General features: G+C 39.6%; 1 protein-coding gene across 1 annotated transcript in view; it reads left to right on the top strand.

The window, feature by feature from the left end:
* Positions 1–12,729, top strand: part of LOC125446947 (F-box only protein 47-like) — a 44,934-nt gene that overhangs the window by 20,915 nt on the left and 11,290 nt on the right. Inside the window, exons 6-9 of the mRNA XM_059640832.1 lie at positions 7,323–7,505; positions 8,527–8,670; positions 9,749–9,891; positions 10,679–10,838. Of these exons, the coding sequence (XP_059496815.1) occupies positions 7,323–7,505; positions 8,527–8,670; positions 9,749–9,891; positions 10,679–10,838 (630 nt within the window). The remainder of the gene's footprint in view (positions 1–7,322; positions 7,506–8,526; positions 8,671–9,748; positions 9,892–10,678; positions 10,839–12,729) is intronic.

Raw genomic sequence — 12,729 nt, 5'->3', positions numbered from 1 at the left:
ATTTAAAATGTAAGGCAGCCTGCTCCCAGGCTTTTTGCAAAGTTATTCATGAGCTGATTGATAAAAGATGATGTTGGAGCAACCAGGGAACTCACCCAGCTTTCTCATTCAGGGAAAATGCCTCCTGTTCTGCTTCATTGCCACTGGCACATACCTTCTTTGTAACTGAGCAACTGAAACACAGTGCTTACTTCAGGCTACCTCACTACCTCAAATCACATGTAACAATTGAAACACTGTCTTAGACTGACATTGCGCTTTTGTTGTGAATTTTTAAGACACCAACAGAACTTTGCATTAGTAGGTAGCATGAACTTGCTCAATTCATTGTAGGAAATGTGATCACTTCACAGTTTTAAATGCTAAAGAATTTGTCCATATTTTGTATCTATATATATATATAGGTGTTTGTGTAATGCATTAATTTTTCTGCTGTTTACATTTTTAAAATAAAGGTGTTTTGGTGATTTCTGTGGCTCAAGGTCTCCCTGCTTGGCATTTTAGAGTCCTGTTTCAGCCAACTTGTATGTCACTTTGACCATGTGCTGTGTTTAAAGTAAAATTGGCTTTTAAAAACTGCCAGGTGACCTGTTTTGCTATTGGCCTAAAATTTTTGCCGAGGGCTGGTAAATGATTAGAGGAAAGTACAGGTTTTTTTGGGAAGAAATTGCAAGATTTTACACTTGGAAAGAATGGTAGTACCTTGTGTGAGAATGGTATTATTGTAAGCGATTGTGCTTTTAACTGCATTTTCTTTCAGAATAAAAGTGAGTTGGGAGTTTCAAGTTTAGCTAATCATAACTACCTCTGTACAAGGCCCATGCAAATTCATGTTGCTATAGAAATGTACTGATTAGGTTTAAGGGTCTAGGATATTTCTGAAACTCATGGGCATGGCTAGTCTACTAAGATCTGTGATAGCAGCCGTGACAGAAAGACAGTTGGTTCTCTGTATAGAAATGTGCTTGAAGTTCCTGTTAGGATGGAGAAGGCTGAATTATTGAGGAGCCGAAATAAGGCTGGAAGAATTCGCTTAACTTTCATTAGAGCAAAAGAAAAACCCACTGTGAAAGACAGTTCTGAGATTAAAACGTCCCTTCAGGTTGAGAAAAGAAAACAGGAGTAAACCCTTGAGATCTAAGACGCTATGATTTGTTCTGAAATAATTTGATATCTACCTAAGGTATTGTGTAATGTATATTTATGAATTGTATACTTAAAATACTGCATAAGTTGCTTGCAAAGTTTACTTAATAAAGCTTTTAGTGCTTTGTTATAGTAATAGCCTTAAACATGAAATCTATGCTGTTATCCTTTCAGCTATTAACTGGAAGTCTGAATTTATTTTTAAAATTTATCAGTTTCTATGGAGATTGTGACAGGTTCAAGAACTAGAATTCACCTGGGTCTTGTGTTCCTAAGCCCACTTTGAAAATCTTGCCAGACTGTTTGGTAACATCACTATTCACAGTTTTTTTTATTATTGGTTAGGGTAGGGAAGAAGGTTGGACCTGGAAAGGAGGTTTTGCATGTTACTTGCAGAGCAACTTGTACAGGTTTTCTATTCAGTTGTGCAAATCAAAGATGAAATCTTGTTATTTTGAGACTAAGCATAGAGGTAGGCCCAAAAGCAAGAGGTACTTCTGCTCGGGGGGAATAGGTTTTCTCATGCAATTACAGTCTTCTAAGCTCATTGTCTATTCATGTATGTGTAAAATGAAATTTTGATGGACAGAGGGCAGGAAGTTCTGCTTCAGGGATATTCTAGGCTCCGAATGCTAAATATCAAATTTAAAAGGCACCTGGACAGCATTTCACTTTCTGCAACCCAGAAGCATCACTGAACCTCTCCTCTTCATCTCTGTCCAGTTCTGAAATGTCAGAGACCTGGTATAAAACAGTGCCGCATTTCAGTAACACCTCTCTAGAGTTTCTCTTAAAAGCTGTTCAGGAAAGAAAGTCCCTGCTTTTCCAGAGGGATGACAACAAGAGGTTATCCTGACTGATGAAGATAACTTGGACAAAAGTGGCTGTGGAGGTGTCTCTAGAAAATCTCGATTCAGTGCTGAAAAAGAATAAATTACTTGTTAGAATCTGCCAGAGTTAGTGCCACTGTCTACTCAGTGCTTCACGCCCTTATGTGTTCATAAGGTTGCCACTGCACAGCATTGTCACACACAAGATTAGTTGCCAGGCATCTCCGTCAGATGCTCATGTGCAATCAATGTCTGTCACTTCATTACAGCTGCCACTGTAACTCTAATTGCACCATGGTGCTCCTAGCTGTCACATATTTCCAGGGTTCAAGTTTAAAACAAAAATAGCTACAGCATTCAGCCACTTACGCATCATCTGCTCATTGACCTTTCATCACAACTAGGAGAATGTGCACCTCTGATGGCTGTTTTTCAATGTCTTGCATGAGACAAAGACACAGCTACAAAGATGGTTTTGGGATGAACATCTCACATGTATCTCGGGTTCACACATCATATAATACTTTATTGATTTGCATCAACTCTAGCTCTTTGAAAACATCAAATCACCATTCAATCAGACCCCTTTAACTCCTAATTTTAGCCAAAAAAATTCTTCTTATTATACTATACATGGATCATCATAGCTCTGAGGTTTGCAGGCTCAATGACACTTCATTTTCTGTATAGCTAATGCTAATGTACTTCTAATGTGTCTGTCCTTTTGCAGGAGAGGAATATGCACAGCTTGTGCAAATGTGCTCGGGACATGGATGTGAATGGGGTATGGGGTGGAATATCTGATATAAGGTTCCTCAGTAAGCAGGCATCTGAATTGGCAGGAGAGCAAGGGAAACATATTTGTGCTGAAGGGGAGAATATGTATCGACAGCAATCAATTGACAAAGCCCTAATGCAGCTATTCCCAGAAGCACTTGAAACAGCAACATCATTAAACCTTGTGACGATAACAAAGTTTATGTTCCTCTGTGCAGCCTCTGGATCTAATTCCTAAGCCAGAATAGCAGCATCTTGCAACACACTTCTAAGATGAAGCAATTACAAGCCCCAGAAGCTGCAACATTTGAGACCTTGTACCCCATCTCATTCTATGCAGAGACATTGACTTCTCTCAGTGATTTAGAGTAGATAGGGGTAACATTTTGTTGAGTACTGCACTGATTAGGGCCTTCAGCACAAGGAGGAAGGAACACTCAAGGTTTTTGACACTTGGATAACTACTAGAAAACAGACACTGTCTTTTAGTCTTTTGCTTTCTTCCAAAGTCCATCTTCTCACATTTCAGGATTAAGATCCATCTGCCACTGACCAGACCAATCCATTTATATCCCCCTGCAATCTACCTCCTCACTATCAACCACCCAGCCAATCTTTGTGTCTTCAACAAACTTATCGTCCCATCCATATTCTAATTTATATCATTTACAAATATCATCAACAATAAGGGGCCCGCACTGATCCTATACCGCTGCACATTGGGCTCCAGTCGCATCTACCATCATCCTCTGTTTCCTGTCACTAAGCCAATTTTAGCTTCAACTACCCAAATTATCCTGGATTCCATGAGCTTTTACTTCTTATCAGTTTTCCATGTGGAATCCTGGCATAGGCCTTGCTGAAATCTACATAAACTAGATCAACTGCCATATCCTTGTCCACTTTGTCACCTCCTTGACAAATACCAGTAGATTTGTTCGGCATGACCTAGCCATTGTGGAACTATTGAACCAGTTAGTCATGCAACTACTTAATGGATAGTCACAGTCTGTTTTTTCCAGTTGCCAGTTTCAAGCAGGAAAGTGTATAATGGGACCTCCAGCAGCAGAAGAGGACAATGATAGAGGGCACTGAGCAAAAGAGCTGAGCAGTTTTCTGGGATCTCCTCCAGCATGTGGGGGAGAGGCAGTGGTGAGTGTGCAGCTGGAACAATCAAATTGAATCTTGCCAGAAAATAAAATGTGACTTTGGTAACAAGGGCTGGTATGAAAGGAGCTCAGACAGACAAAGGAATACCTTACCTCAATGTAACCTACACGGTCATGCTCTGTATGTAGTTTAAATGGTACCCTGCTTATATCCTTAATTTTCCTTCCTGTTTGTAATGATTTGATACCAGTTGAATAAAGAATTGTTGCTTCATGATATTTGGGCTATCCATATTCAAATTTCATATTGCATTAGGGCTGCGTAATCACAAATTGGAAGCCACCGTTTCTTGTCTGCAAGAATGGGCTACAGTTGTGCAAGTTGAACACTTCTGGCATTTACAAGCCCAACAGATTATTGTTAGGCCAGTTTTAATAAGTGCCATGTAACACATGACTTCAGGATCACATGTCTCTACCAATAAGCGGTATATATACTGGCAAAGGCTATATTAATACAACATTGTCAGAGATTTCAATAATAATGCTTATTGCAACTTAAGTAGCTTAATGCAGCTTTGTTAACTATTAGAAGTTAAATCAGAGCAATTCCAGATAGACAAGCTTCCTGGATCCTATTATTTGACAAAGGTGAGAATGTATGTTTTCTGTATAGGAGGTCTCTGGTTTACAAATATCTGACGTACAAGTGCTCGTACTTATGAACACTATGTCATAAAGGGGTGTAATTTTAAAGATCTGAAACAATGAACATTTCCTTTACTTATGAAGGGCTGTCTTATATTGAGGTGCGTCGTGTTCCAAATTGTGTTCAAATCAACTTGTTAACAGACTCCAAAATGGTACCCATTTGCAACCCAGGGAATGTCTGTAATTGGAAGCACACAGGTGGATTTTTGAGGCTGTCCCGGATTGGTGGTGGATTACTGGAGCAGGGAAACAGGGATTGACCTGAACATGGTACCCTGATTGGAAATTCTTATGTACAATGGGATATTGACTGCACATGAGATGCTTAGAGCTTTATGGCATCGCTCAGCCAACATCCTGAAAAGGAAAAGATTTAAACCTCTTGTGTCCAGCTTATTTGCAACCAAAGGCAGCAATTCCTGCAGGTGTGCACTGAGTATTCAGGGAGTTATCATTATGCCTACTATTTGCACATTCTCAGGTTCTGTGAATTACTGCTTTTCCTCATCATCTCCCCTTGGGCTAGTTGGTGGTAACAGAGGATACTTCAGAAGACATGGCCAATAACCCCAGTGCAAAATCCCCATTCTGATTCCAAACAGTATTGTAGTATTGTCCGTAAATCCATCAGTGAAAAGATAATTTTGTCTTCTAAAGGTGCATTTCCATTGTCAGGTCCATTCAGCACAAGCACTTAAATACACATTGTACAGGGGTTTCCAGAGTAGTGATTGTTTACTGTGTTTTGCACAACCTAGCTTAATGATGGGGTGAGAACTTAGAAGTGGGGATAATGAACTGGCTATCATTCTCTTCAGATGAGGAGGGAGTCCAAGCTGATGTTGAGGAAGCTCAGGCAATAGTGAGATAAGGCAGACAGGCCCAAGAGAACCTGACAGTGCTTGGATATAAGATCAAATTATTTTGCATTAAATATGTGGATGTTAAGAACTGCCTTCAAGAGAATGCTTGATTTATAACTTTAAAACATTAAACTACTCTTTTGGTGTAAGTTTTAAGTTTATTTGTTCTCCTTTCTGCAATAACCTTCTGTTGAATTTTCTGACCAAAGTGTTGATATGAGTTATTTAGGATTACATGGGCACTGTACTGAGATGGCTCAACATTTCATTTGTAAGAAGCATTCAGAGAGTCATAAAGTCATACAGTATGGAAACCTTTATCACTGAAATGATGTAAAGGCGCTAAATTGTGTCAACTGTCTCCCAAAACTTAACCATCTCACTTTCCTAAGATAATGTTCCTGTCAGTTTACAACAGTGAATGAGGGACTCAGTACTGTTTGTACCTTAGCACATGATGTACATGTGAGCGTTTCGGGTGATTACTACCCTTATGCACTTTATTATGGTAGTCTACAGGGAAAATCTAAATAGTCAGAAGCCTTAAAAGATTGGAAAAGATTACAGAATTGTTGTATAAAGCTTGTGTCAAACCATGGATACGTAGAATAGTCCGGTAAGATGGGACAGGGATCTTGACCTTCCTCCAGGTGCCTAGCAGAGAGGTGCCACTATGACAATATGGAGAAATGACAATCAGACATCCAGGATTTGTTATCTCAGGACATTCTAGAGGTGCTGACTGCACCATATTACTTCTGCCGGTAAACTAAACACCTCTGTCAGGTCAGGCAATAGACATTGCACCTGCACAGGAGACCTACAGCATGCTGAAGTCCTCTAGGCTTTGGATCCCAGAGAACACATCACAGTCATTTGTGGCATGATGACAAAACAGTCAGCAGGCTTCCTTAAACTCAACAGTGGCTGCTGAATTGGCACCAACACATAATGGTACGAAACAAAATGAAAAAAAAAGTCACTTTGTGTGCATTGATTTTCAACCTTCTGTGCATCGTAATACGCAGTTCCCACCTTCCTGTGTTCCCCTTGCCTGTATCACTGTGACTTTCCCTTTGCATCCTAATTATCTCCCTACCTTCCTCAGCGTCCTTCCATAAACCCGCATTTGAAATTCAATTCCCTACAATTCTTTTCCACCTAGCCACATATTATGTTGAGTCCCCTTTTCAGTAGAGTGCTCTTCATTGTAAATCCCCAAGTTTTCTACTGTCACTCAAATTGACTGACTTGCTTGTGTGGGCTAATGCCACATTCAGCATTCATCCCTTATGCTTACGCACACCTAAGTGTTTATCAGAGGAAGAATTCTGCCCCATCAGATAAATGCCTCATACGTATGTTTGGGTTTGTGATTAGAGCTTTTTCCCATTTTTAGTCAAGAAGTTGCACCCTTTAACATAATTCCAGTGAATTTGGCTGTGTTGGAATTTTTGCATCCGAATGAATGCAGAAGAGGTTCGTAACCTTAAAAGTCAGCAGAACCAACCAGCCTGAAAGGTTCTGAGACCTTGATAGCAAAAATTAACTCACTAAATTTGTTTCTTCCAGCCCAACAAAGTTCTCTCACGTGATATTCTAAAAGCTCCAGGCAAGCCCAAAAGATTCTATATCTAGTTGTATCAGCTATATACAGAGAATATGCAGGCCTCCTTTGGTCAACGTTTAATCTTCAATATCTTGTTCTTCTGTCTTTTTGTCCACACCCCACCTTCAACAAATCCGCATAGTGCTTTTCAATTGGAAGATCAAGATTTAATAGTGCATAAATATTTATTCTGGTAATCTAAATTCCACATATAATGCATCATGGTCTTGGGATTTATAGAATTTCTACAACAGTTTTTGTGTTGTACTTGAAATAGGTGCGACTAGAAAGCTAGAGCTACAGATCCGTTTGTATTACCGACGGGTTCTTTTGGATCATTGGGAGCACCAATGCGATATAGCTTTCTGGCTGACTCGCATCCTTAAGCCATGGCCGATGGTGAACCAAGCAAGATTGCTGTACTTACTGTATGGTCCTATGTCTCTCAGTGATGGTAAGGGTTAGCATAGAATGGTTAGGCAATTTAATACTGTATGCTATTTTTAAAAAAATTAGTTTTCTCATCTATTTTGTAAGTGCCTGACTCCGGCTGAAGCATTGTGTTATTGTGCAGACAGCTCTCTAATACCTCACTCAAATGATAACTCTTCTTGTGTAAATCTTGTCAGTAAGTGTATTAATAGTGGTGGATATCTCAGAATGTTCCTTTTATCGCCTGTTGAGTGAGGTACAACAAGACAAGTACAATCGCTGGACTATATCAGCAAGAATCAGTACTTTTTTGCTTAGACTAAAGGTTTGGCCTTAGTTGCAGTGGTCCAGTTCTGGGATGAATTTGAAGGATTTGGAGAAAGTTTGCTGGAATGGTTCAAGTGATTAGAGATTACAGTTGCATGGTAAAATTGGAGGAGCTGGGGTTGCTGTCGTTGGACTGGGAAAGGCTAAGAGGATATTTGAGGGAAGTACTTAAAATTGTGAAGGGTTTATGTAGTGTAAATTAAAGTATTGGTAAAAGAGTTAGAAATAACTTGGGGAAAAATGTTTTATTTTGAGCAGAATGGCATAAACTTGGAATGCACTGGAACAGATTCAATAATAGCATTCAAAAGCAAATTAGATAAATGAGAGAGGATTAGTAGGGATATGGAAAAAGGGCAGAGGAGTAGATTAACTGGAATGTTTTTCAAAAGAGTTATCACCCACTTCAGGCACCATATGTCCTCTTACTACACTGTGTAGTTCTATAATTCTGTAATGAAAGTGAATATTTGGCTTGGATAGTGTACTGCACAGTTCTTCATCTTGTAGTTAGCATTTATTTTTCTACAAGACCATAAGAAATAGGAACAGGATTAGGCCATTTGGCCCTTGGGCCTGCTCCACTGTTCAATAAGATCATGGCTGATATGACTTTTTCTCAATATTCACTTTTCTGTGTTTGATAATTCTTATGGCATCTACCAATTTTAATGTCCTTTATACATGCAAAATGTTGTTGTCTGTCCTTGTTTCTTTTTCAGGTCAGATCCACTGGCATCATATGACCCAGTTACCTGCAAGTGAGGACAGCATAAAGGGTCTTGCAGCAGCAGTTAGATTGCTGCATGAAAATGCCAAGGAATGGACGGCTGATGACATTTTCACCCTGTTGGAAGAATTAGCAGGTAATTGACCTTTGTAAAAATTCTGAAAATTGGAAGAGAAGGGAAAGACTGAAATATAATGAATTCCACATTTTGAAGTCCTGGGAAGCCTGAATAAAACTAACAGATGATTATGGCAACACTCTGTTTCGTTTGAAAAAAAATCTTATTGTAGAATTGAGTGAGAAGACATTTAATAATTTCATGCTCAGAAAAAGTAAAATAAATTAATTCAGAACAACACAGCTTGATGTTAGAAGTGAAATAGAGGAAAGAAATGCTGTGGTGGAGAGTTAAGAGTTACTGAGGGGAAAACAAATTGAATGACATGAACTGAAGAAACTGAGCTTAAAGGCATCCTGGAGATAAAGTTTATGGTTGACATTTCTATAATCCCAGCAGCGCAGGGACCATAATATCCTGTAGAGAATCTGATCATCCATGTCTGTAATTCTTATTCTAATCTTCAGCTCATGTTGGTAACCCGGCAGTTTGTTTTCTAATGTATCGAAAACGAAACATGGAATGTTGCTGTTAGAAGTTTAGGCAATGTATCCTCTGTTCTATAGAACCTCTAGTTTTACATGGCACTTCAACTTCACACACTGTATTCTGGTAATTAGAAGAATTGTCTGTGCGCTGGCCTGATTTCAGAACAGAAATATATTACATGTATTGGCAATGAGTGGGTCTCAGGCTTTTTTCATTTTATGTACTATGTTAGGTGGTTTTGATTTTGTCATTAGAGATTGTTATTTACAATTGACTTTGACAGGTTTCAATTTAGAAAGGTTAAAAAAAAGCCCAGATTTCAGATCATGAGATATCTAGTGATTTCTGAAAACACTGGATGGCTGCACTTCAAACAAAGACAGAATGGAGCCTGGATATGAAGCCCATTGAGTTGAATAGTCTTCTCAAATTCATTGTCCAACCTCATGTATAAGAAATGATCACTGGGGCAAGGTACTGATCATCTGCTGGTGCTCATAAAAATATAATCCCAACAGGAGTTCATGCCTTAAGGAAAAGAGACCTACAAAGAGGAGAAATTTAGAATAATTTAAGAGGATGGTGATATAGTGTGCATCTGTTCCAGGGTTTCCTCAAGAATGGCTTTTGGAGAATAGTGCTCGTCTTCTGATTTGTTGTGGGAATAACATGTGCTTTACATTCCTGGCCAATAAAGCTGTAAATGGGAGGCTCAATGAACTTGCCACACTCATTGTGTTCCTGTCTTTGGTAAGTAGAATAAAATTAACTGAATTAGATTGTATTAGACATGAGAAAAAATGTTTGCTACGTTTAGGCATCCTTAGGCAATTGGAAGATGTATGTTTAACTAAGCTGATATATTTCCATGATATGCGTCTTAATAAAGAGGATTAAGACCCTTTGGTGAGATGGAACGGACATAGTTATTAAGAGAGATTATGAAAATTAAAATGTGAGTGGAAAGTTAGTTTCACAGCTCCAATCCAAATTGTGACACGTATGTGTATTAGGAGTTTTTAAAAAAAGTCATAAATTTATGATGTGTATTTGAGTTCGGTATGTCAAGAATTAATTGGACAAAATTTATCTTTCACTGCTGATTGTGTATCCTCAATATGGAATGACTTTGTAGAAATCCCACTGGGGCTCAGCACAAAATGCCCTCAAATAAATAATATTGGGCTTAAATTGACTGTTGTACTAGGAGCGACTGTAAAGTGAGCTGACTGAGAATGGGAGTTGAAATGCAGACATTTTTGCTTCAGGTGATATTCTTCTATGAATGGGTTTATGACATATTGTTGCAGCAGAGGGGAGGTAGCTTTACTTCACCTCTGATTTCTAATTTGCTTCTCACACTGAAGAAGGGTCACATTTAGAATGTTAATTCTGTCTTTCTGTTTCAAATGTTAAGTATCCTAGAGTGTATTTTCAGGATTTTCTGTTTTCATTTGCAAATGGAGGTTTTACTTCTTGCCCTTGTCCTTGTCCTTGTTGATACTGACACTTACAGTCCTTTAAATTTTGGGTGCAGGTATGTGAAAAGGATGGGTATTGCATGGACTGGACTGTGAAGATGGTTCACAGAATCTGCAAGGTGATACCTAGCAGTGAAAGCAGGTGGAATTTTCTACAGGCTATTGAAAAGGTCTTCGCACGGGTTACCATGGATATGATCGAATCTTTAATGTTTAGTGAGTACATTTGATACGTACCTCTTAATTAGTTTGCAGGAATGAATGGTTTCTTGGTACAGTTGGTTGACGGAGGGGGTATCTTAGTTACTGTGCTAATGCTGAGCAACGTCTCTAAACAAAGGCATTGTTTTGCCAACATTGTCCATGAGAGAAACAATTATTTGTATTTATATAATATTTTCATAAAATTAAAAAACGTGCCAAGGTGCTTGGCAGGCGTTTGTCTAGCAAAAAGTGGGTAAGTTCACAATATCGTAAACAAAATATGCAACTTCAAAAACCTGCAAAGTTTACCATCTGGAAGGTCAACTGCAGAAGATAAATGGGAACACCACCACATGGAAGTTCCCTTCCAAGCCACACATCATCCTGACTTGCAACAATATCATTTGTTTCTTTACTGTCTCTCGATCAAAATCGTTTCCACAGTGCATTGCAAGTGCATCTACACCACAGGGACTGCAGCGGATCATGAAAGTGGTTCACCGACACCTTCTCAAGGACAATTAGAGATGCTGGGCAATAAATGCTCGCTTAGCAAATGACACCTACATCCTATGAATTCATTTTTAAAAAAAGCTTCTCACTTGTTTCTTCTTTTGAATTTTAGAAAATATCTGTTAAATTTCAACTCTCCATGAGCTCTCGCACATTATCCCACACAATTCTCCTTTGCTCACATTAAGAATGGATGCACTTCACCTTTATGGGACCACAGCTGTGTTCCCCAGTTGCAGAAGTACTCATCATTCCTGGGATATTCCAGAATTTCTGCTACTAAACCAGATTTAAAGCCTAGTTGTGTGCCAGGTTATTGCTGCCAGCCAGGAATAGACTTTCACAGTGTCCATGGCGGGAGGGAAGTTAAAAAGAAAATCTCTGAAGGCACATTGGCGGTACAGATGACTCTTCACAACAAATGGAAGCTCACATTTGTAAATGTATTCTCACTTTATATCATTACCTGTCTGATCAACTATTACAGCAGCTGCAAACTGCAAGAATCAAGCGACACAGGGTATGATTCTTTGTGCTATACCACATTTCAACCCTTTCTAAGGGAGTGTTACATTTTCCCTCATGCCCAGCAAAACATAACATCTTTGTCATTAGTCGAGACTGACTGTTTCCTTACCCCCACCCTGCCATAAAAAATTGGAAAGACAGCTCCAACTGATGATGGACCAGTCCTCTGTCTCATCTCAGTGAAGCTCCTTACTAGCCACAAATTTACTGTTCAGTTGTACTGGACCTGCAGGCCTGATGTTGTCCTATTCCCAGACTGTAATGATGCAGAATCCCTGACCCTGTCTGCTCAAAGTGCCTATCTGACTGTGTCCAACTCTTGGATTGATAATGGATGACAGCCTTGAATTAGTCACATTTCACATTTTGGATGCAATATCAGACTTTTTTTTCCTCAGTGTCAAGAATCTCATTATTTCCAACCTAGCAGTATTTTCCCAACTCTCTTACCATTCTTCATATCATTCAGAGGCTGGGAAAATTCAGCCCATGATAATAAAATGTGAGGCTGGATGAACACAGCAGGCCAAGCAGCATCTCAGGAGCACAAAAGCTGACGTTTCGGGCCTAGACCCTTCATCAGAGAGGGGGATGGGGTGAGGGTTCTGGAATAAATAGGGAGAGAGGGGGAGGCGGACCGAAGATGGAGAGTAAAGAAGATAGGTGGAGAGAGTATAGGTGGGGAGGTAGGGAGGGGAGAGGTCAGTCCAGGGAAGACGGACAGGTCAAGGAGGTGGGATGAGGTTAGTAGGTAGATGGGGGTGCGGCTTGGGGTGGGAGGAAGGGATGGGTGAGAGGAAGAACTGGTTAGGGAGGCAGAGACAGGTTGGACTGGTTTTGGGATGCAGTGGGTGGGGAGGAA

The sequence above is a fragment of the Stegostoma tigrinum genome, chromosome 38 (genome assembly GCF_030684315.1).
Source record: "Stegostoma tigrinum isolate sSteTig4 chromosome 38, sSteTig4.hap1, whole genome shotgun sequence".
In the NCBI taxonomy this organism is placed as follows: Eukaryota; Metazoa; Chordata; class Chondrichthyes; order Orectolobiformes; family Stegostomatidae; genus Stegostoma; species Stegostoma tigrinum.
Note: the sequence above shows the minus strand (reverse complement) of the source record. Positions and strands in the feature narration are given on the sequence as shown.